General features: G+C 47.9%; 1 protein-coding gene across 3 annotated transcripts in view; it reads right to left on the bottom strand.

The window, feature by feature from the left end:
* Nucleotides 1-25,463, bottom strand: part of CLASP2 (cytoplasmic linker associated protein 2) — a 187,083-nt gene that overhangs the window by 148,341 nt on the left and 13,279 nt on the right. For all 3 annotated transcript variants that reach the window (XM_049871099.1, XM_049871101.1, XM_049871100.1), the window contains exons 3-6: nt 20,925-21,028; nt 18,729-18,820; nt 17,435-17,510; nt 16,271-16,368 (exon numbers count right to left, since the gene is read on the bottom strand). In XM_049871099.1, the coding sequence (XP_049727056.1) occupies nt 16,271-16,368; nt 17,435-17,510; nt 18,729-18,820; nt 20,925-21,028 (370 nt within the window). The remainder of the gene's footprint in view (nt 1-16,270; nt 16,369-17,434; nt 17,511-18,728; nt 18,821-20,924; nt 21,029-25,463) is intronic.

Raw genomic sequence — 25,463 nt, 5'->3', positions numbered from 1 at the left:
GCCTTCCCCTGGAGCTAGTGCCCTCAGTTTGGACCCCTGGCCGCCTACACCGGGAAAGGGAGAGAAAGCCTTCCCCTGGAGCTAGTGCCCTCAGTTTGGACCCCTGGCCGCCTACACCGGGAAAGGGAGAGAAAGCCTTCCCCTGGAGCTAGTGCCCTCAGTTTGGACCCCTGGCCGCCTACACCGGGAAAGGGAGAGAAAGCCTTCCCCTGGAGCTAGTGCCCTCAGTTTGGACCCCTGGCCGCCTACACCGGGAAAGGGAGAGAAAGCCTTCCCCTGGAGCTAGTGCCCTCAGTTTGGACCCCTGGCCGCCTACACCGGGAAAGGGAGAGAAAGCCTTCCCCTGGAGCTAGTGCCCTCAGTTTGGACCCCTGGCCGCCTACACCGGGAAAGGGAGAGAAAGCCTTCCCCTGGAGCTAGTGCCCTCAGTTTGGACCCCTGGCCGCCTACACCGGGAAAGGGAGAGAAAGCCTTCCCCTGGAGCTAGTGCCCTCAGTTTGGACCCCTGGCCGCCTACACCGGGAAAGGGAGAGAAAGCCTTCCCCTGGAGCTAGTGCCCTCAGTTTGGACCCCTGGCCGCCTACACCGGGAAAGGGAGAGAAAGCCTTCCCCTGGAGCTAGTGCCCTCAGTTTGGACCCCTGGCCGCCTACACCGGGAAAGGGAGAGAAAGCCTTCCCCTGGAGCTAGTGCCCTCAGTTTGGACCCCTGGCCGCCTACACCGGGAAAGGGAGAGAAAGCCTTCCCCTGGAGCTAGTGCCCTCAGTTTGGACCCCTGGCCGCCTACACCGGGAAAGGGAGAGAAAGCCTTCCCCTGGAGCTAGTGCCCTCAGTTTGGACCCCTGGCCGCCTACACCGGGAAAGGGAGAGAAAGCCTTCCCCTGGAGCTAGTGCCCTCAGTTTGGACCCCTGGCCGCCTACACCGGGAAAGGGAGAGAAAGCCTTCCCCTGGAGCTAGTGCCCTCAGTTTGGACCCCTGGCCGCCTACACCGGGAAAGGGAGAGAAAGCCTTCCCCTGGAGCTAGTGCCCTCAGTTTGGACCCCTGGCCGCCTACACCGGGAAAGGGAGAGAAAGCCTTCCCCTGGAGCTAGTGCCCTCAGTTTGGACCCCTGGCCGCCTACACCGGGAAAGGGAGAGAAAGCCTTCCCCTGGAGCTAGTGCCCTCAGTTTGGACCCCTGGCCGCCTACACCGGGAAAGGGAGAGAAAGCCTTCCCCTGGAGCTAGTGCCCTCAGTTTGGACCCCTGGCCGCCTACACCGGGAAAGGGAGAGAAAGCCTTCCCCTGGAGCTAGTGCCCTCAGTTTGGACCCCTGGCCGCCTACACCGGGAAAGGGAGAGAAAGCCTTCCCCTGGAGCTAGTGCCCTCAGTTTGGACCCCTGGCCGCCTACACCGGGAAAGGGAGAGAAAGCCTTCCCCTGGAGCTAGTGCCCTCAGTTTGGACCCCTGGCCGCCTACACCGGGAAAGGGAGAGAAAGCCTTCCCCTGGAGCTAGTGCCCTCAGTTTGGACCCCTGGCCGCCTACACCGGGAAAGGGAGAGAAAGCCTTCCCCTGGAGCTAGTGCCCTCAGTTTGGACCCCTGGCCGCCTACACCGGGAAAGGGAGAGAAAGCCTTCCCCTGGAGCTAGTGCCCTCAGTTTGGACCCCTGGCCGCCTACACCGGGAAAGGGAGAGAAAGCCTTCCCCTGGAGCTAGTGCCCTCAGTTTGGACCCCTGGCCGCCTACACCGGGAAAGGGAGAGAAAGCCTTCCCCTGGAGCTAGTGCCCTCAGTTTGGACCCCTGGCCGCCTACACCGGGAAAGGGAGAGAAAGCCTTCCCCTGGAGCTAGTGCCCTCAGTTTGGACCCCTGGCCGCCTACACCGGGAAAGGGAGAGAAAGCCTTCCCCTGGAGCTAGTGCCCTCAGTTTGGACCCCTGGCCGCCTACACCGGGAAAGGGAGAGAAAGCCTTCCCCTGGAGCTAGTGCCCTCAGTTTGGACCCCTGGCCGCCTACACCGGGAAAGGGAGAGAAAGCCTTCCCCTGGAGCTAGTGCCCTCAGTTTGGACCCCTGGCCGCCTACACCGGGAAAGGGAGAGAAAGCCTTCCCCTGGAGCTAGTGCCCTCAGTTTGGACCCCTGGCCGCCTACACCGGGAAAGGGAGAGAAAGCCTTCCCCTGGAGCTAGTGCCCTCAGTTTGGACCCCTGGCCGCCTACACCGGGAAAGGGAGAGAAAGCCTTCCCCTGGAGCTAGTGCCCTCAGTTTGGACCCCTGGCCGCCTACACCGGGAAAGGGAGAGAAAGCCTTCCCCTGGAGCTAGTGCCCTCAGTTTGGACCCCTGGCCGCCTACACCGGGAAAGGGAGAGAAAGCCTTCCCCTGGAGCTAGTGCCCTCAGTTTGGACCCCTGGCCGCCTACACCGGGAAAGGGAGAGAAAGCCTTCCCCTGGAGCTAGTGCCCTCAGTTTGGACCCCTGGCCGCCTACACCGGGAAAGGGAGAGAAAGCCTTCCCCTGGAGCTAGTGCCCTCAGTTTGGACCCCTGGCCGCCTACACCGGGAAAGGGAGAGAAAGCCTTCCCCTGGAGCTAGTGCCCTCAGTTTGGACCCCTGGCCGCCTACACCGGGAAAGGGAGAGAAAGCCTTCCCCTGGAGCTAGTGCCCTCAGTTTGGACCCCTGGCCGCCTACACCGGGAAAGGGAGAGAAAGCCTTCCCCTGGAGCTAGTGCCCTCAGTTTGGACCCCTGGCCGCCTACACCGGGAAAGGGAGAGAAAGCCTTCCCCTGGAGCTAGTGCCCTCAGTTTGGACCCCTGGCCGCCTACACCGGGAAAGGGAGAGAAAGCCTTCCCCTGGAGCTAGTGCCCTCAGTTTGGACCCCTGGCCGCCTACACCGGGAAAGGGAGAGAAAGCCTTCCCCTGGAGCTAGTGCCCTCAGTTTGGACCCCTGGCCGCCTACACCGGGAAAGGGAGAGAAAGCCTTCCCCTGGAGCTAGTGCCCTCAGTTTGGACCCCTGGCCGCCTACACCGGGAAAGGGAGAGAAAGCCTTCCCCTGGAGCTAGTGCCCTCAGTTTGGACCCCTGGCCGCCTACACCGGGAAAGGGAGAGAAAGCCTTCCCCTGGAGCTAGTGCCCTCAGTTTGGACCCCTGGCCGCCTACACCGGGAAAGGGAGAGAAAGCCTTCCCCTGGAGCTAGTGCCCTCAGTTTGGACCCCTGGCCGCCTACACCGGGAAAGGGAGAGAAAGCCTTCCCCTGGAGCTAGTGCCCTCAGTTTGGACCCCTGGCCGCCTACACCGGGAAAGGGAGAGAAAGCCTTCCCCTGGAGCTAGTGCCCTCAGTTTGGACCCCTGGCCGCCTACACCGGGAAAGGGAGAGAAAGCCTTCCCCTGGAGCTAGTGCCCTCAGTTTGGACCCCTGGCCGCCTACACCGGGAAAGGGAGAGAAAGCCTTCCCCTGGAGCTAGTGCCCTCAGTTTGGACCCCTGGCCGCCTACACCGGGAAAGGGAGAGAAAGCCTTCCCCTGGAGCTAGTGCCCTCAGTTTGGACCCCTGGCCGCCTACACCGGGAAAGGGAGAGAAAGCCTTCCCCTGGAGCTAGTGCCCTCAGTTTGGACCCCTGGCCGCCTACACCGGGAAAGGGAGAGAAAGCCTTCCCCTGGAGCTAGTGCCCTCAGTTTGGACCCCTGGCCGCCTACACCGGGAAAGGGAGAGAAAGCCTTCCCCTGGAGCTAGTGCCCTCAGTTTGGACCCCTGGCCGCCTACACCGGGAAAGGGAGAGAAAGCCTTCCCCTGGAGCTAGTGCCCTCAGTTTGGACCCCTGGCCGCCTACACCGGGAAAGGGAGAGAAAGCCTTCCCCTGGAGCTAGTGCCCTCAGTTTGGACCCCTGGCCGCCTACACCGGGAAAGGGAGAGAAAGCCTTCCCCTGGAGCTAGTGCCCTCAGTTTGGACCCCTGGCCGCCTACACCGGGAAAGGGAGAGAAAGCCTTCCCCTGGAGCTAGTGCCCTCAGTTTGGACCCCTGGCCGCCTACACCGGGAAAGGGAGAGAAAGCCTTCCCCTGGAGCTAGTGCCCTCAGTTTGGACCCCTGGCCGCCTACACCGGGAAAGGGAGAGAAAGCCTTCCCCTGGAGCTAGTGCCCTCAGTTTGGACCCCTGGCCGCCTACACCGGGAAAGGGAGAGAAAGCCTTCCCCTGGAGCTAGTGCCCTCAGTTTGGACCCCTGGCCGCCTACACCGGGAAAGGGAGAGAAAGCCTTCCCCTGGAGCTAGTGCCCTCAGTTTGGACCCCTGGCCGCCTACACCGGGAAAGGGAGAGAAAGCCTTCCCCTGGAGCTAGTGCCCTCAGTTTGGACCCCTGGCCGCCTACACCGGGAAAGGGAGAGAAAGCCTTCCCCTGGAGCTAGTGCCCTCAGTTTGGACCCCTGGCCGCCTACACCGGGAAAGGGAGAGAAAGCCTTCCCCTGGAGCTAGTGCCCTCAGTTTGGACCCCTGGCCGCCTACACCGGGAAAGGGAGAGAAAGCCTTCCCCTGGAGCTAGTGCCCTCAGTTTGGACCCCTGGCCGCCTACACCGGGAAAGGGAGAGAAAGCCTTCCCCTGGAGCTAGTGCCCTCAGTTTGGACCCCTGGCCGCCTACACCGGGAAAGGGAGAGAAAGCCTTCCCCTGGAGCTAGTGCCCTCAGTTTGGACCCCTGGCCGCCTACACCGGGAAAGGGAGAGAAAGCCTTCCCCTGGAGCTAGTGCCCTCAGTTTGGACCCCTGGCCGCCTACACCGGGAAAGGGAGAGAAAGCCTTCCCCTGGAGCTAGTGCCCTCAGTTTGGACCCCTGGCCGCCTACACCGGGAAAGGGAGAGAAAGCCTTCCCCTGGAGCTAGTGCCCTCAGTTTGGACCCCTGGCCGCCTACACCGGGAAAGGGAGAGAAAGCCTTCCCCTGGAGCTAGTGCCCTCAGTTTGGACCCCTGGCCGCCTACACCGGGAAAGGGAGAGAAAGCCTTCCCCTGGAGCTAGTGCCCTCAGTTTGGACCCCTGGCCGCCTACACCGGGAAAGGGAGAGAAAGCCTTCCCCTGGAGCTAGTGCCCTCAGTTTGGACCCCTGGCCGCCTACACCGGGAAAGGGAGAGAAAGCCTTCCCCTGGAGCTAGTGCCCTCAGTTTGGACCCCTGGCCGCCTACACCGGGAAAGGGAGAGAAAGCCTTCCCCTGGAGCTAGTGCCCTCAGTTTGGACCCCTGGCCGCCTACACCGGGAAAGGGAGAGAAAGCCTTCCCCTGGAGCTAGTGCCCTCAGTTTGGACCCCTGGCCGCCTACACCGGGAAAGGGAGAGAAAGCCTTCCCCTGGAGCTAGTGCCCTCAGTTTGGACCCCTGGCCGCCTACACCGGGAAAGGGAGAGAAAGCCTTCCCCTGGAGCTAGTGCCCTCAGTTTGGACCCCTGGCCGCCTACACCGGGAAAGGGAGAGAAAGCCTTCCCCTGGAGCTAGTGCCCTCAGTTTGGACCCCTGGCCGCCTACACCGGGAAAGGGAGAGAAAGCCTTCCCCTGGAGCTAGTGCCCTCAGTTTGGACCCCTGGCCGCCTACACCGGGAAAGGGAGAGAAAGCCTTCCCCTGGAGCTAGTGCCCTCAGTTTGGACCCCTGGCCGCCTACACCGGGAAAGGGAGAGAAAGCCTTCCCCTGGAGCTAGTGCCCTCAGTTTGGACCCCTGGCCGCCTACACCGGGAAAGGGAGAGAAAGCCTTCCCCTGGAGCTAGTGCCCTCAGTTTGGACCCCTGGCCGCCTACACCGGGAAAGGGAGAGAAAGCCTTCCCCTGGAGCTAGTGCCCTCAGTTTGGACCCCTGGCCGCCTACACCGGGAAAGGGAGAGAAAGCCTTCCCCTGGAGCTAGTGCCCTCAGTTTGGACCCCTGGCCGCCTACACCGGGAAAGGGAGAGAAAGCCTTCCCCTGGAGCTAGTGCCCTCAGTTTGGACCCCTGGCCGCCTACACCGGGAAAGGGAGAGAAAGCCTTCCCCTGGAGCTAGTGCCCTCAGTTTGGACCCCTGGCCGCCTACACCGGGAAAGGGAGAGAAAGCCTTCCCCTGGAGCTAGTGCCCTCAGTTTGGACCCCTGGCCGCCTACACCGGGAAAGGGAGAGAAAGCCTTCCCCTGGAGCTAGTGCCCTCAGTTTGGACCCCTGGCCGCCTACACCGGGAAAGGGAGAGAAAGCCTTCCCCTGGAGCTAGTGCCCTCAGTTTGGACCCCTGGCCGCCTACACCGGGAAAGGGAGAGAAAGCCTTCCCCTGGAGCTAGTGCCCTCAGTTTGGACCCCTGGCCGCCTACACCGGGAAAGGGAGAGAAAGCCTTCCCCTGGAGCTAGTGCCCTCAGTTTGGACCCCTGGCCGCCTACACCGGGAAAGGGAGAGAAAGCCTTCCCCTGGAGCTAGTGCCCTCAGTTTGGACCCCTGGCCGCCTACACCGGGAAAGGGAGAGAAAGCCTTCCCCTGGAGCTAGTGCCCTCAGTTTGGACCCCTGGCCGCCTACACCGGGAAAGGGAGAGAAAGCCTTCCCCTGGAGCTAGTGCCCTCAGTTTGGACCCCTGGCCGCCTACACCGGGAAAGGGAGAGAAAGCCTTCCCCTGGAGCTAGTGCCCTCAGTTTGGACCCCTGGCCGCCTACACCGGGAAAGGGAGAGAAAGCCTTCCCCTGGAGCTAGTGCCCTCAGTTTGGACCCCTGGCCGCCTACACCGGGAAAGGGAGAGAAAGCCTTCCCCTGGAGCTAGTGCCCTCAGTTTGGACCCCTGGCCGCCTACACCGGGAAAGGGAGAGAAAGCCTTCCCCTGGAGCTAGTGCCCTCAGTTTGGACCCCTGGCCGCCTACACCGGGAAAGGGAGAGAAAGCCTTCCCCTGGAGCTAGTGCCCTCAGTTTGGACCCCTGGCCGCCTACACCGGGAAAGGGAGAGAAAGCCTTCCCCTGGAGCTAGTGCCCTCAGTTTGGACCCCTGGCCGCCTACACCGGGAAAGGGAGAGAAAGCCTTCCCCTGGAGCTAGTGCCCTCAGTTTGGACCCCTGGCCGCCTACACCGGGAAAGGGAGAGAAAGCCTTCCCCTGGAGCTAGTGCCCTCAGTTTGGACCCCTGGCCGCCTACACCGGGAAAGGGAGAGAAAGCCTTCCCCTGGAGCTAGTGCCCTCAGTTTGGACCCCTGGCCGCCTACACCGGGAAAGGGAGAGAAAGCCTTCCCCTGGAGCTAGTGCCCTCAGTTTGGACCCCTGGCCGCCTACACCGGGAAAGGGAGAGAAAGCCTTCCCCTGGAGCTAGTGCCCTCAGTTTGGACCCCTGGCCGCCTACACCGGGAAAGGGAGAGAAAGCCTTCCCCTGGAGCTAGTGCCCTCAGTTTGGACCCCTGGCCGCCTACACCGGGAAAGGGAGAGAAAGCCTTCCCCTGGAGCTAGTGCCCTCAGTTTGGACCCCTGGCCGCCTACACCGGGAAAGGGAGAGAAAGCCTTCCCCTGGAGCTAGTGCCCTCAGTTTGGACCCCTGGCCGCCTACACCGGGAAAGGGAGAGAAAGCCTTCCCCTGGAGCTAGTGCCCTCAGTTTGGACCCCTGGCCGCCTACACCGGGAAAGGGAGAGAAAGCCTTCCCCTGGAGCTAGTGCCCTCAGTTTGGACCCCTGGCCGCCTACACCGGGAAAGGGAGAGAAAGCCTTCCCCTGGAGCTAGTGCCCTCAGTTTGGACCCCTGGCCGCCTACACCGGGAAAGGGAGAGAAAGCCTTCCCCTGGAGCTAGTGCCCTCAGTTTGGACCCCTGGCCGCCTACACCGGGAAAGGGAGAGAAAGCCTTCCCCTGGAGCTAGTGCCCTCAGTTTGGACCCCTGGCCGCCTACACCGGGAAAGGGAGAGAAAGCCTTCCCCTGGAGCTAGTGCCCTCAGTTTGGACCCCTGGCCGCCTACACCGGGAAAGGGAGAGAAAGCCTTCCCCTGGAGCTAGTGCCCTCAGTTTGGACCCCTGGCCGCCTACACCGGGAAAGGGAGAGAAAGCCTTCCCCTGGAGCTAGTGCCCTCAGTTTGGACCCCTGGCCGCCTACACCGGGAAAGGGAGAGAAAGCCTTCCCCTGGAGCTAGTGCCCTCAGTTTGGACCCCTGGCCGCCTACACCGGGAAAGGGAGAGAAAGCCTTCCCCTGGAGCTAGTGCCCTCAGTTTGGACCCCTGGCCGCCTACACCGGGAAAGGGAGAGAAAGCCTTCCCCTGGAGCTAGTGCCCTCAGTTTGGACCCCTGGCCGCCTACACCGGGAAAGGGAGAGAAAGCCTTCCCCTGGAGCTAGTGCCCTCAGTTTGGACCCCTGGCCGCCTACACCGGGAAAGGGAGAGAAAGCCTTCCCCTGGAGCTAGTGCCCTCAGTTTGGACCCCTGGCCGCCTACACCGGGAAAGGGAGAGAAAGCCTTCCCCTGGAGCTAGTGCCCTCAGTTTGGACCCCTGGCCGCCTACACCGGGAAAGGGAGAGAAAGCCTTCCCCTGGAGCTAGTGCCCTCAGTTTGGACCCCTGGCCGCCTACACCGGGAAAGGGAGAGAAAGCCTTCCCCTGGAGCTAGTGCCCTCAGTTTGGACCCCTGGCCGCCTACACCGGGAAAGGGAGAGAAAGCCTTCCCCTGGAGCTAGTGCCCTCAGTTTGGACCCCTGGCCGCCTACACCGGGAAAGGGAGAGAAAGCCTTCCCCTGGAGCTAGTGCCCTCAGTTTGGACCCCTGGCCGCCTACACCGGGAAAGGGTAAACTTGTTGTTAAAGCCGTTTCCTTGTGGCAGTTGCTATGGCACCACTAGATAACTAAGACATAATCCAGTTAAAAAAACTGGGTGTCATGTATTGAATTGTGTCCCCCAAAAACATCTGTCCACTTGGCTAGGTCATGATTCCCTTGTATAATTGTCTACCGTTTTATCTTCTGATGTGACTTCCCCATGTGTTGTAAATCCTATCACTATACTGTGAAAAGATAGATTAGCAGCAACTATACTGATGAGGTCTACAAGATTAGGTAGTGTCTTAAGCCAGTCTCTTATCAGATATAAAAGAGAGAAACAAGCAGAGAGACATGGGGACCTCATACCACCAAGAAAGCAGCACTAGGAGCAGACCATGTCCTTTGGATCTGGAGTCCCTGCACCTGAGAAGCTCCTTGACCACAGAAAAATTTAGGACAAGGATCTTCCTTCAAAGCTGACAGAGGAAAGCCTTCCCCTGGAGCCGGTACCCTGAATTGGACTTGTTAGCCTACTAGACTGTGAGAAAATAAACTTCTCTTTGTTAAAGCCATCCACTTGTATTTCTGTTACAGCAGCACTAGATGACTAAGCCACTGGGTTAAGATCTGAAAAGATATTTCACAAAAGAACATAACCAAGTGGCTGGTAAATACATGAAATGGTGCTCTTCTTTATTTGTAATTAGAAAAACGCAGATTGCTATCACAATGAAACCACAACAAACCCACCAGAAACCTAAAATTTATAAGCATATGTAAAAATGGTGCTAAGGCATCGGACCCCCTCATCTAACTTCACTACGAGGAGGAGAAAGAATCAAGCCCATCATCAGCCCAAGGTTGACTCCTAAGACATGGAAGTCAAACGCCTCCACCCTCCAATCTTTTTACCAACTCTAACATCAGCCATCCCTCCCACACCACCCTCTACTTTTCTACTGGGTTCCGTAATTTGTTGCAGTGGCCACAGAGTTCAAAGACAATATCCACAATTATAGGGTTTATCAGGGAAGTAACAGGCTACAGTTCAGGGCCATGAATGACTCAGAATACAATTCTACAATCAGGACAGCTTCTTCTCAGCCATGCCCGCAGGCAGGCCTCTCTCTGGTCCTCGGTCCCTCGGCTTCTCAGCCTCATCTCTGCCCTGCTCAGGCAAGCGTTACAAAGCTCTTTAGCTGTTACAGTAAGTGCCTGGAGGCACGCCACTCTGCCAGCAAGCCTCCTACACAAAGGCCTTCAGCATCCTCGCTCTGTGGGTCAGCACTCCCACTGCATCATCTTGTGCCAGTCTCCTGGTTCTGCTACCGTCACTTCTCATCATCTCTCACCACCTCTGGTGTTACAGCTCTCTGTCTCCTGCGTCTAGGAGGTTCTCAGCAGAGGGACCCCAGGTCCAAAGGATGTACTCTACCTCCAGGTCTTCTCTACTTCCAGCTCCTCTTTCTTGGTGGTACTGAGGTCCCCTCTTCCCACCTCCGGGATGGCTCATTTTAAGCCTAGCAGGATGGAAAAACTGACCGATCCCCTCATTCCAGTTCCACACACCTTATTTGCAGGGTCACACCCCCCACAAGTAGGTCATGCACCTTATTTGTATTATTAACGAGCTGTCCAACCCCCTTGATGAGTCATAAGCACCTTATTTACATAGTCCTACCCAATTGTTCAGTGGGGGTTACAAGATGATGGCAACAAAGGTCATATAAAAGCAATCCATCCGGCTGCATGATGGGACTAATACCAGATATCGGTAAAAGTGTAGAATAATGTGAACCTGAAAACAATGCTAGTGAGAATATAAATAGGTACAACTAGTCTTAAAAACTGTTTGGTGGTATCAACTAAAGGTGAGCACGAACATACCCTATGGCCCAACAATTTCACTCTTAGATATATTCCAAAAGAATAATTATGTACACCAAAAAAATATGTGCAAGAATGCTTTTAGCAACATTACTCATAAAAGCTAAAAACTGCAAACAACCCACATGTCTATCAACAAAGTATGATCTAGTCATACAATGGAAAACTACACGGCAAGGAAAATAAACAACTACAGCTGGATCCAAACCCTTAAAAAGATAATATTGATTGAAAAAAAACAGTCCTAAAAAGAGCACATATTATGTAATTCTACTTCTCTAAAATTCAGAAACAGGAAAAACTAAGCTATGGTAGCAGAACTCAGAATTGTGGTTCCCTCTGGGAAGAGAGCAAGAGGAAGGGACTGAAAGGGGGTGTGGAAAGAAGTCTAGGATGTTGTAAAGTTCTACGTCTACACCTGTATGGTAGACACATGGGTGTAGTCACTCTATAATAACTTATAGAGCCGCATACTTACGATTTGATTACATTCTGTATGGGTATCATACTTGAATAAAACTAAAAAATACTTCAATAAAAAAGTAACTACAATAAAAAGTTAAAAATACTTAATGTACATACATATGTACACAAACGCATTCACACACATAGAAAAAATATATGTTAATATCACTTCTCTCATCAAACGAAATGATACGGCATTTACTCAACTGAAATTTCTGTCAGCCCTGGAAGTAGAAAGTAAATAAATGAACGAGTAAACAAACTGCCTATTTACGGGACAACCTTGTTATCAGAAAACAATTGGTACTGTAAAAAATCTACAGCTATTAAGAGACTCCTGATACTACAACACACTAATATTACCTATGAAGAAGCCTTCTCCCGACTGCACAATAAATTCTGACCGAGCCCCTAGATCCAGCTACTTATTTATAGTATATAATGAGGAGAGAAGAACATGGTAAACCAAAAAAAAAAAAAAAAAAGTCAAGCCCGCTGTCATAGCATCAGTTCCAACTCACAGCAACTCCACAGTAAATCATACCACAGGAAAAGAATCACCAAAGTCTAGAACGTGGGAAGCTTCACAGGATAAACTAGCCAGCATGTTCAATAAATAAAATGCGAGGGGAAATTAAAAAAAAAAAAGAGCATGCTGGGGGAACATAAAAATTTACGTATGGACTCTATTTGGATTCTGATTCAAACAAACTGTGAAAAATTCATACATACTTAAAGCATTTATAAAACAACTGGAAATTTGAACCCTAACTGAGTATTTGGTACTATGTAATTACATTCAATTTGTTAAGGAGTTACAATGGTATTGTGGTTGTAAATGAAAAAAAAAAAATTTTCTTTTAGAAATATACTGAAATAAATTTCAAATGAAATGTTTTCATGACTTTGATTTGCTTCAAAATAATACAGGAGATAGGTAAAAAGTAGGTCCCCATACATCTGATACGAAACTGGCACAAGTTAACTGCTTAACTGAGGTAACAGATACCTGGAGGTTCATTATACTACTATACCAACTTTTGCATATGTTTAAAATTTTACATAATAAAAAGTTTAAAAAAATTCTTTTAGTGAATCTCCTTAAAACGGGGACTAAAATGTCATTGCAAAAAAGAAAAGAAGGTTTAATTGGAACAATATCTTCAATAAAAATGTGGACTCTGAGATGCACTAAGGGTCCTTTGGAAAAAAATGTTCTGGTACACCAGAAGCTTTTCAACAAGATCTGTCTGGATTAACATTTTTTCACTAAATCCTTACCCCAACATATCTCAAATAATGACTATTATCACCTGGTATCAAAAAATAGTTACCTGACAATGGTATTTAATTGTTGTTGTTGTTAGGTGCCGTCGAGTCGGTTCCGACTCATAGCAACCCTATGCACAACAGAACGAAACACTGCCGGTCCTGAGCCATCCTTACAATCGTTGTTATGCTTGAGCTCCTTGTTGCAGCCACTGCGTCAGTCCACCTCATTAAGGGTCTTCCTCTTTTTCGCTGACCCTGTACTCTGCCAAGCATGATGTCCTTCTCTAGGGACCGATCCCTCCTGACTACGTGTCCAAAGTATGTAAGACGCAGTCTCGCCATCCTTGCTTTAAGGAGCATTCTTCTAAGACAGATTTGTTCGTTCTTTTGGCAGTCCATGGTATATTCAATATTCTTCGCCAACACCACAATTCAAAGGTGTCAACTCTTCTCCTTCGGTCTTCTTTATTCATTGTCCAGCTTTCACATGTATATGATGCAATTGAAAATACCATGGCTTGGGTCAGGTGCACCTTAGTCTTCAGGGTGACATCTTTGCTCTTCAACACTCTGAAGAGGTCCTTTGCACCAGATTTGCCCAATGCAATGCATCTTTTGATTTCTTGACTGCTGCTTCCATGGCCGTTGATTGTGGATCCAAGTAAAATGAAATCCTTGACAACTTCAGTCTTTTCTCCATTTATCATGATGTTGCTCATTGGTCCAGTTGTGAGGATTTTTGTTTCCTTTATGTTGAGGTGTAATCCCTATTGAAGTCTATGGTCTTTGATCTTCATTAGTAAGTGCTTCAAGTCCTCTTCACTTTCAGCAAGCAAGGTTGTGTCATCTGCACAACGCAGGTTGTGAATGAGTCTTTCTCCAATCTTGATGGCCTGTTCTTCTTCATACAGTCCAGCTTCTCAGATTATTTGTTCAGCATACGGATTAAATAGGTATGGTGAAAGTATACAACCCTGACGCACACCTTTCCTGACTTTAAACCAATCAGTATCCCCTTGTTCTGCCTGAACGACTGCCTCTTGATCTATGTAAAGGTTCCTCATGAGCACAATTAAGTCTTCTGGAATTCCCATTCTTCGCAGAGTTATCCATAATTTGTTATGATCCACACAGTCAAATGCCTTTGCATAATCAATAAAACACAGGTAAACATCCTTCTGGTATTCTCTGCTTTCAGCCACGATCCATCTGACATCAGCAATGATATCCCTGGTTCCACGTCCTCTTCTGAAACTGGCCTGAATTTCTGGCAGTTCCCTGTCGATATGCTGCTGCAGCCGTTTTTGAATGATCTTCAGCAGAATTTTGCTTGCGTGTGATATTAATGATATTGTTCCATAATTTCCACATTTGGTTGGATCACCTTTCTTGGGAATAGCCATAAATATGGATCTCTTCCAGTCAGTTGGCCAGGAAGCTGTCTTCCATATTTCTTGGCATAGACAAGGGAGCACCTCCAGCGCTGCATCTGTTTGTTGAAACATCTCACTTGATATTCCATCAGTTCCTGGAGCCTTGTTTTTCACCAATGCCTTCAGAGCAGCTTGGACTTCTTCCTTCAGTACCATTGGTTCCTGATCATATGCCACCTCTTGAAATGGTTGAATATCGATTAATTCTTTTTGGTATAATGACTCTGTGTATTCCTTCCATCTTCTTTTGATGCTTCCTGCATCACTTAATATTTTCTCCATGGAATCCTTCACTATTGCAACTCGAGGCTTGAATTTTTTCTCCAGTTCTTTCAGCTTGAGAAACTCCGAGCGTGTTCTTCCCTTTTGGTTTTCCATCTCCAGCTCTTTGCGCATGTCATTATAATACTTTGTCTTCTCGAGAGGCCCTTTGAAATCTTCTGTTCAGGTTTTTTACTTTATCAATTCTTCCTTTTGCTTTAGCTGTTCAATGCTCAAGAGCAAGTTTCAGAGTCTCCTCTGACATCCATCTTGGTCTTTTCTTTCTTTCCTGTCTTTTCAGTGACCTCTTGCTTTCTTCATGGATGATGTCCTTGATGTCATTCCACAACTCATCTGGTCCTTGGTCACTAGTGTTCAATGCGTCAAATCTATTCCTGAGATGGTCTCTAAATTCAGGTGGGATATACTCAAGGTCATATTTTGGCTCTCATGGACTTGCTCTGATTTTCTTCAGTTTCAGCTTTAACTTGCATATGAGCAGTTGATGGTCTGTTCTACAGTCGGCCCCTGGCCTTGTTCTGACTGATGATATTGAGCTTTTCCATCGTCTCTTTCCACAGATGTTGTCAATTTGATTTCTGTGTGTTCCATCTGGTGAGGTCCATGTGTATAGTCGCCGTTTATGTTGGTGAAAGAAGGTATTTGCAATGAAGAAGTCGTTGGTCTTGCAAAACTCTATCATTCGATCTCCGGCATTGGTTCTATCACCAAGGCCATATTTTCCAACTACTGATCCTTCTTGTTTCCAACTTTTGCATTCCAATCACCAGTAATTATCAACGCATCTTGATTGTGTGTTTGATGAATTTCTGACTGTAGCAGCTGATAAAAATCTTGTATTTCTTCATCTTTGGCCCTAGTGGTTGGTGCGTACATTTGAATAATAGTCATATTAACTGGTCTTCCTTGTAGGCATATGGATATTATCCTATCACTGACAGCGCTGTACTTCAGGATAGATCTTGAAATGTTCTTTTTGATGATGAATGCAACACCGTTCCTCTCTGAGTTGTCATTCCCAGCATAATAGACTATATGATTGTCCGATTCAAAATGGCCAATACCAGTCCATTTCAGCTCACTAATGCCTAGGATATCGATGGTTATGCATTCCATTTCATTTTTGATGATTTCCAATTTTCCTAGATTCATACTTCGTACCTTCCAGGTTCTAATTATTAATGGATGGTTGCAGCTGTTTCTTCTCATTTTGAGTCATGCCACATCAGCAAATGAAGATCCCAAAAGCTTTACTCCATCCACGTCACTAAGGTCGACTCTACTTTGAGGAGGCAGCTCTTCCCCAGTCATCTTTTGAGGGCCTTCCAACCTGGGGGGCTCATCTTCCAGCACTGTATCAGACAATGTCCCACTGCTATTCATAAAGTTTTCACTGGATAATGCTTTTCAGAAGTAGACTGCCGGGTCCTTCTTCCTAGTCTGTCTTAGTCTGGAAGCTCAGCTGAAACCTGTCCTCCATAGGTGACCCTGCTGTTATCTCAATACCAGTGGAATAGCTTCCAGCATCACAGCAACACACAAGCTCCACAGTACGACAAACTGACAAATACGTGGGGAGCTATTTAAATTACATATTAAATAATATATAAGTAATAAATGAACATATAATGAAAGAGTGACCAAGAAAGTTACAGGACCTAAAGAATATTTTAAATAGCAATAACCTACACATGGAGCCCTGGCGGTGTGGTGGTTAAGAGCTCCACTGCTAAGCAACAGGTGCGCAGTTCAAATCCACCAGGTGCTACTTAGGAACCCTATGGGGCAGTTCTACTCTGTCCTATAGGGTCGCTATGAGTCAGAATCGACTCCACAGCACTGGTTTGGTACCAAACCAAAACCAAACCCATTGCTGTCTACTCCACAGCACTGGGGTTGGTACCACACCAAAACGAAACCCATTGCTGTTGACTCCACAGCACTGGGTTTGGTACCAAACCAAAACCAAACCCATTGCTGTCAAGTCGATTCGGACTCACAGGGACCCTATGAGACAGAGTAGAACTGCCCCATAGGGTTTCCAAGGAGCACCTGGCGGATTCGAACTGCTCATCTTTTGGTTAACAGTCACAGTACTTAACCACTTTGCCACCAGGGTTTGGGATGGGAATGTACATATTCTTTTTCATCTCTGAATTCTGAAACATTTCAAAAATTATAATTTATTTAAAATAAACACCTTAAATTAAGACATTTTTAAACAATGGCAAAAAAATAAATCCAGCGAGACTTACCTAGCAGGAGGAATTCCTCTCCTCTGAAGGTCTACCCTCACTTTCTCTCCCACATGTCTGTAAATCTCCACTATGGCCAATACTGCAGCATCTCTCACCTGTCAAAGAATGCACAACTATTTTAAAACTTACATTCCACCCAACAAAATACTCCATCTTACAGTAACACTGCACTACCGACCATTTACCAACTTGAAGCTCCAAGGTGATTTTACTGCCTGTAAGCCCCCTGAAGATTATCATGGCAGGTCATAGCAAAAACCAAGAGAGCCTGCCGAAAAGCCTCTAGAGAATCCTCGTGAAAGGGTTTTACAGAAATCTAAGAAATCTGTAATTAAAGGTTACTGGTTTGGCCTTTTAAAAAATCAAGTTTATAATAAGATTCTGTAAAAAATGACCAATAATTGTATGAATACAAATTATTATCAAGGTTAATATATTCTCCTTGAATAAACCTGCCTTTCAAGAATGTGGCCTAAAGACAAGAATTTGGAAGATAGCTCCGGTCCCCTTGGACAGTTCAATGTCAAAGACCACCTGGAAAGACCGCAGAAATCTCTCTTTACAAACCTCCTGAGGGGGAGCCAGGGCAGGAAAGAAGAAAAAACCTTGCCCAGGGTACATTCGATATACGCAAGCTGTGCCAGAAAGGTTACAGCCGAGGCTGAACTCCAGCAGGACAGACAGATCTACAACACATCCCTGTAATTCTGCCTAGAGTGTGTGCAGCTCAGATGAAGGCATCTTAACCAGTGATAAAGCACTAGCCCCAATCCCCTGCTAAAGTTATATGACTGCGACAAGGACCAGCTATACTCAGGAATGAAGAAGGGAAACCAACAACCCTCCCCCGACAATTTGTGTATAGGGGACTATAGAAAAGAATCCAGGTTCTTTGTTATTTTATCTCCAAAACTCAATAACTAGCCGTTAAATCCCATCTACCATTAATACTAGCCAAATATCTGACAAACTAAAGCAATTTATGGTAATATAATACATTGTTTTTAAAAATTAACTTTGGTGCAACAACAAAAAAAAAAAAGAGGTAAGATCTTAATTTCACCCCCCTCCGCTGTCTTTCCTCTTTATTTTAAATGGGGTTAAGAGCACCAGAAAAGAAAGACCCAAAAAGACAACCCTTAAATGTAAATAAATTTTTACCTGACTGTTGGAATCTCCAAATAGGGTGCACAAATGTGGTACCAACTTGCTGAGAACTAACGGCTGAGCCCCGAAACTAAAAATAATTTGAGGAAAAAAAAAAAGGTTTTAATCAGAGTAAACCAAAATATCCTTATACTTTCTTTTTGTCTGTATCAGTAAGACAAATATCATGGCAGACAGCCTGGGCACCCATCATTAAAACACGACGGACATGAGACACGAGCAAAAATTAATTCTACCTGATATGAAACACACCAACTTAACTAATAACTGACACTGAAAACTGTCAACACAAGATTCAAAAGACCAAAATGTTCAGCCACGAACATAATGGCACATTTAAACCTAGTCATCTACCAGTCATCTGTGCTCACGAAGAAAATCAGAGTCTCACATTGCATTCTAATGAAATTAGAGAGATGTAAAAGGAAATAAGACCTCATTTAATTAAAAGATCTTCATGTATGTTTATTAATGGTTAGATGAGGTCATGGGCTGACAGCAAATGACAAGTATGTCAAATACCACAAAAGTTGCGCATACAGAATGCACTCCCAAACTCTAAATGGCAGAAAGGAGTACGAGAATACCGTTAGAGAAAAGGAAGTAAAAGAAAAAGTGGAAAGCTACTACTTATTACCTATTATGTCGCACAGAAGCTGGAAAAAAAAAAAAGATCTAGCATGAGGACAAAAGGCCTCAGCTTACTATCTGTGCAGACTGGCAGTCCTGAGCTCTGTAGCATCCATGCAGTCAGAGCCCTGCACGCCGGTACCAGACCTGCTCTCTAGTTACCTGGGAGAGTCTTATTCAGTCTATGACTTTAGTAGCCACCCATACTGCTCTAGGAAGCCTATTGTAAACCACCAAGAGAAAGATAGAGACAGAAAGAAAGAACACTGGCTACAATATCTGAAATCCCACTGAGTTAACAACAATTCCAAATCACCAGCCCAGAAATGGGTCCTGTGTTATCAGTGTATCAGTTATATGACCGCCTACTTTGAGTGGCTACTGCTAATACACTGAAGAAAAAGAAGGAGAGAAAGAACAAAGCACTTCTTACCACTGAATGATAATCTAAAATTAACAACATGGAAGATAACAACATACACAAAAAACAGATAAAGGCATCAAACTAGAACTCTTGTGCTGGAGTTCAATTATTAACTATTTAAAAATTTCATAGCTATTTCCATAGCTTTCCTTCAGCTTTGTCATATGGATTTTTGTTTTTCTTAAGAAAAATAGAAAACATAAGAAGTCCGTTCTAAGTAATCATTAAACTTACATGTTTAAGGTCTCAACAATACACAGACAGACACCTTCCCGTGACCGAAAATTCTTGTGCTTAAAACCAGAAGCCAACTGCTCCCAGATGTACTGTTTGAAAAAAAAGTGAACACATATAACAAAAAATTAAATTACTCATGTTGTAACCTTTTATCTCTTTCCAACCTTATTACTAATTTATTATCAACCTTACTGGTAACTGAATTTTCTCCCCAGTTACTTCACGTCTCTACTATGTAAAAGAAGTCTTTCTAAGCCAAATTTGTACTACATTTTTTGATATCTTAATCTTGTATTTAGTTTTTATTTATATAACACTTTTGCTTATTCTCAGAAAAACCATGTCCTGTATCTAAACGGAAACCCTGGTGGCATAGTGGTTAAGTGCTACGGCTGCTAACCAAGAGGTCGGCAGTTCAAATCCACCAGGTGCTCCTTAGAAACTCTATGGGGCAGTTCTACTCTGTCCTATAGGGTCGCTATGAGTCGGAATCGACTCGACGGCATGGGTTTCGTTTCGTTTTTTATATCAAAACATCTTAGAATTTTCAGGGACATAGGATTTCTCCTAAGCTTTAGTAACCTTCAACAACAATGCTACCACTAAAAGCTCAGTAGTCCAGTGAGCATTTGAGAGGTCTAACGTTTCCTAGCAACTGGCTACAGACTGTCACACAGAACAGGCTTTTTCAACATTTTACAATTCAGTCTGTTCTCCTTTTAATACTGGATTCAAATACATAAAAGTATTTGGGCAAGTCATTTTATGGCTAAAACAAAACACCACACCCACAGCCTTCAAGTCGATTCCAACTCGTAACGACCCTAAAGGACAGAGTAGAACTGCTCCATAGGGTTTCCAAGGCAGGCTGCCACATCTTTCTCCTGTGGAGTAACTGGTGGGTTCAAACCACTGACCTTTTGGTTAACGGCTGAGTGTTTAACTACTGCACCACCAGGGCTCCTATTCTATGGCTTCCTATTTTACTTCTCTTTTGGAATAAGCATTTATAAAATATAAAAATAATCCAAAATGAGTACACGAGTTTGACATAAGAAGGAATCCTACTATTTTTCCAAACACAAAGATATAATTGTTCCGATCCATCCTTTCTCCACATTTGGAAACACCACCTTTGCTATTTACTAAATTCACTTGTATCTATCATATGCCTCTTTGTGGACTTTCTGCTCAGTTCTACTAATGTGCTTCTCTCTTCCTGACAAACTTTTTGGATGGTAACTCCAAAGTTTATACAAAAATCTTAGCTGTGAATAACATGACTCAGCAACACCATCTCCAGAACTTCAGCCTATAGAAATGTTTATATTTGCACCCAAAGATACATGTACAAGGATGTTTCTTACAGTACTTTTTGCAATAAAAGAAAGTCAAAAGCAACTTAAAGTACAAATCAATAAAGTATCGAAGGAATCAATAAACTATCGAAGGAGATCCACACCAAACAACAAAGATTTAGTTGTGAGGTGTCTAGTACCTGGGAAGACAATTCACTTTAACAATTCATTATATCTGGATTTTTTATAAAATATAATAATTTTTATACATTTTAAATGATATTATATTATTATGCATACTGTATATTCTGGGATTTTTTTTTTCCACTTAACATAAGCTATTCTTTAAATCTTTGTATATGTGTCAATATATTTTTGCTCTGCTTTCAAAATACCTCTATAAAAGGACACAAATTATTCCTATTGTATTCATAAAATGAGTCATTGTCAGAGAATATATGTCTTACATAATTAGTAACCACCTGCTAAAATAAAAATATTCTTCCTGTCTCTGCTGCAAAAATTAACAATGTAACATTCACAGTTGTCAAAATAAGTTTCTCAATAAACTTAACTTGCAGGCAGGGAAAATAAAAAAATATTAAGTATAATATACTCAGTATATTGTGAAATCATTTAAAACTATGGGCTAGCTAAAAAAAAAAAAAGCATTGAAGAATAGAAAGTAAGAAAAAGAAAACTGAAAATCCAGTAATTTAAATATTGACATTTACCATAAATTTCAATTCCTTCTAAGCATTAATAACCATTCATTGTTTAAAAAATTCCACTATCATGCCCCCTGGGGCTTTACTGACCCCACTATCGTTACCACCTGTCTTTATTGATGTTCCTTCTTAATTAGCAAAATCAGGATTTTAACAGTGAGGCCTACCATGGGTGATGCTACCTGATCCATCAACTTCAATATCAGAGTCACAGCTTCATCTCGAACCTTGTCTTTGGCATCTCCCATTCTGTCTATTAAAGCTACAATAACTAGAGAGAGGGAAAGAGGAAAAGCGTGAGTATTTACTAACTTATCTCCACCACAAACTATATTTTACAAATTACAAGCAACAACTGTTTCTGTAAATGAAAAGTTACAAGGTAAGCAAATTAATTGTTCTAAGTTCCTTACTCATGAGTCTGATCAAAGAAAAATAACTGAGAAGCAAGCTTCAGAAGACTACACACAGGACGACTCCACTTACAATCATGTTCAAAACTACAGGCGGCGCTAAGTATTTTATTTAGGGATGCACCCTGGTAGTGCAGTGGTTAAGTGCTATGGCTGCTCCCCAAAAGGTCGGTGGTTCAAATCCACCAGGTGCTCCTTGGAAATTCCATGGGGGCAGTTCTACTCTGTCCTATAGGGTCACTATGAGTCGGAATCGACTTGACGGCAGTGAGTTTGGTTTTTTTGGTTTTTATAGATGGTCATGCTCTACAGACAAGCCAAGGAGTGACTAACCCAAAGGTCAGGATGATGGTTACCTTTGGGGGAGGGAAGCAGAAGGTGTCATCAGGAAATGCAAAGAGGAAGCTTCTAAGGAACTGGCAGAGTCCTATTTTCTTGACCCGGGCATAGTCAAGTGCTGGTTTTGTAATTATTCTTTCAGGTGTACATTTTCGATACGCATTCTTCTGCATGTACGACCTATTTCACGACAGGCCCCTGGGGCTGAAGACTTTCCCGACTCCCTCCTAGTCTTTGGCACTACCCCATAAAAGAAGACAGGAAAGACGGGTCAGAGTCCAGTCTTGTAGAGACTTCATGAACAAGAGCGCTATAACGCTAAGTGAATAATCCACCACAAAGTAATCACATCTTGTACTGGAGGAGGGGAATGCGAGGAAGGGGTGGCATTCAGGGGGGACGGGGTCTAAAGTCAGCTCATAGGGCAAAAATTTCTCACAGTCAAAATTATCTTTCTGTAATTCACTTAGTGTAGTGTATTTAGGTTTGTGACCCTGAAGAGGTTATTCAACATCTTTTCATCTTTACTTCCTCACCCATAAATGGAATGGGGTTAGCAGTACTCACCTCAGATAATTACTGTAAGACAATACATGTAAACAACTTAAAAAAAAAAAAAAACCAAATCCATTGTTAAGTTGATTCTGACTCATAGTGACTCTGTATGACAGAGTAGAACTGCCCCATAGGGTTTCCAAGGAGCGGCTGGTGGATTTGAACTGCCAACCTTTTGGTTAGCAGCCTTAGCTCTTAACCACTGTGCCACCAGAGTTCTGCGAGCAACGCAGACAGTCATTACCATCCTGCATGTTTAAAAGCAAAGAAATCAACTTTCTTTTCTGATATTTCAGCTCCATCTGGAGCAACAAAGGGCCGGAGGTGTAGTTCAAACAAAGGAAGGAGGAAAAAATGAAATCAGGAAAGGGATTTTTCTCTAGTGCATTTATACTGGGGAAAAAAAAAACCCAGACCTGTTGTCATCAAGTCGATTCCAACTCATGGCAACCCCATGTGTTTTAGAGTAGAACTGCTCCCTAGGGTTTTCCTGGCTGTAATCTTTATGGAAGCAGGCTGCCAGGACTCTCTTCCACGGCACCGCTGGGTGCGTATGAACCACCAGCCTTTAGGTGGGCTGTAATCTTTATGGAAGCAGGCTGCCAGGACTCTCTTCTACGGCACCGCTGGGTGCATATGAACCACCAGCCTTTAGGTGGGTAGTCAAGTACAAACTGTGCCAGCTGAGAACCTCAACTTACAGACACAATATAATTAAATGTGTAAGTCTGATGCTAATGTATTTGTACAAAATGTGATAACCAATTGAAATGTTATAACGATCAATAACACTTGAGGAGAAAATAAATTACTTTCTTTTTGGAAGAAAATGACTAGGGTGGGAAGCCACTATTACAAACTGAATGAGATCATCCAAAAACCTAACATAAAAATCATGAGGCAGCAGAAATATCTGTTGTTTAGGTATGTCAATGCTAGAGAAATTTATGGACATACGCAAGATTGGCTGTTGTGGGACTCTGGTTCTGATAACCTCTGAGAGGCAAAAGTCAAAAGAAAAGGCTCCACAACTGTCAGACGTTACTACGCGCTAAGCACCGTGCTATCTCTTTAATCCTCACGATGACCCTACCCAGTGCCAGCAGACTAGGCTCCTTGGAGAAGGCCCAGAGGGATTAAATCACTAGCCCAAGGTCGTACAAATAACAAGTGGTGAAACCAGAGTGTAAATAACCTAGACAGTGTGAGGTCCCAGTAGTCATGACCACTTCTGTTTGCTGTTCGAGCCGTCTGGATGCACGCGTGTCTTTGTTTTAACAATCATGTAACAAAACCAAAACCCGCTGCCGTCCAGTGGATTCCGACTCATAGCAACCCTACAGGACCATGTAACAATAACAGGAAAAAAAAAATAGGCACTTGATTCCTGAGAGCTGGGATTTAACTACAAAAGGGAAATAGTAATAATAACGTTGGCCCATGCAAGGCTCACGTCAGTGCCAAAAACAAATTATGTAAAGCAAGAACAAAAACAAAATAACCTCACGCTACGTAAACTTAACAACATCACAGCTATTAAACAAAAAATTCGGAATTTCTTTTGCGTTAGAATCCCTTTTGAACACATACTCTCTTGAAGATTCTATTCCAGCTCTAGCAGTAATTAAGTACATTGTTGTTATTGTTGTTGGGTGCCATCGAGTCAGTCCCAACTCACAGTGACCCTGTGTACGACAGAACGAAACACTGCCTCGTCCTATGCTATCCTCACAGTCGCTGTTACGCTTGAGCCCACTGTTGCAGCTACTGTGTCAGCCCATCTCGTTGAGGGTCTTTCTCTCTTCTGCTGACCCTCTACTTTACCAAGAATGATGTTCTTCTCCAGAGACTGGTCCCTCCTGATAACGTGTCCAGAGTACGCGAGATGAATTATATAAGACAATAAAGGTCTCTCAACTCTGAAGTCTCCTTTGTAAGATGAGGACGGATACGAATACTAGGCCTGCACCTCACATGACCAACGTCAGGATGAAGTAACGAGAATTAAAAGCCCCGGTGCCAGGCCCGTGATAAGCACTCAGAGGTGTCAGTAGCCTCCCTAAAGACGTGTATATTGTACAATGACCACTGAAATATCATTAAATACAAGCAACATTCAACAGGTATTTACCGGGCATCCAGGACAGAGCTTTTCACGCTGTTAGCTGCCGTTGAGTTGGCTCTGACTCAAGGCAACCTTAAATGTAACAGAACATAGACTCTCAATGAGAATTTGTGAAACAAGTGAACCAGTCTATCACAGCCTGGAATTTGCATCGTAAAACATGGACTAAGCGTGAAACATACCTGTTAGTACATTTTACTCTCTTAGCATGGAACGAGATGAAAACCATTTTGCCAGATGCAAAACCAAGGATCCTGACTATTTCAGCAGTCTTTATACATTGCCATTCAGGTTAAAACTCTCTGCTCCAGATTCGTAAAATACAAGATCCTTTACTGAATTCGGAGCCCCGGTGGCGCAGTGGTTAAGAGCTACTGCTGCTAACCAAAAGGTCAGCAGTTCGTATCCACCAGCTGCTCTTTGGAAACACTACGGGGCACTTCTACTCTGTCCTATAGGGTCACTATGAGTTGGAATCCACTCAACAGCAAAGCGTTGGTTGGGGTTACTGAATTCAGTTATAAAACCTGGGTTAGCGACCAGTGTTAAATGTAAATTGTGTATCTTCTTTATTTGAAAATTTTATTTCTTCACAATACATGTGGTCACATAAGAAAAAAATTAAAATTATTTAGATTACTATGCAAATGTACAGGTTAAAGTATTACATGAATACAGCCCTCACCCTTTTGGAACAATGTCTAAAACTACATGCGACTCTCAATTTTTCCACAACACCCTTACACTTTTAATGCAAAAGGGCATTAAAAGTACCTATAAAGATAGTTAAAAACCTAAACACGCCAAAACAATATCACTGAAACGAAGTTACATCTATCTAGGGTTATAGCATCAAAAACTTTCAGAACAAAATTTAACCTAATCCCTTCCTCTTACAGTCAGGGTCCTAAAGTTTAGGTGTCTTGACTCAGGGTTGAGACAGGGATAGGAAGTTAACTAACCCTGTGGACTCAGTCCAGCTCTGAGCCTCTTCAAGAGTGCACAGGTGCACTGCCTGTCTCCCAGGGACCCTGTGGACTCAGTCCAGCTCTGAGCCTCCTCAAGAGTGCACAGGTGTACTGCCTGTCTCGCAGGGACCCTGTGGACTCAGTCCAGCTCTGAGCCTCCTCAAGAGTGCACAGGTGCACTGCCTGTCTCCCAGGGACCCTGTTGACTCAGTCCAGCTCTGAGCCTCCTCAAGAGTGCACAGGTGTACTGCCTGTCTCGCAGGGACCCTGTAGACTCCGTCCAGCTCTGAGCCTCTTCAAGAGTGC

The sequence above is a fragment of the Elephas maximus genome, chromosome 27 (genome assembly GCF_024166365.1).
Source record: "Elephas maximus indicus isolate mEleMax1 chromosome 27, mEleMax1 primary haplotype, whole genome shotgun sequence".
In the NCBI taxonomy this organism is placed as follows: domain Eukaryota; kingdom Metazoa; phylum Chordata; class Mammalia; order Proboscidea; family Elephantidae; genus Elephas; species Elephas maximus.
Note: the sequence above shows the minus strand (reverse complement) of the source record. Positions and strands in the feature narration are given on the sequence as shown.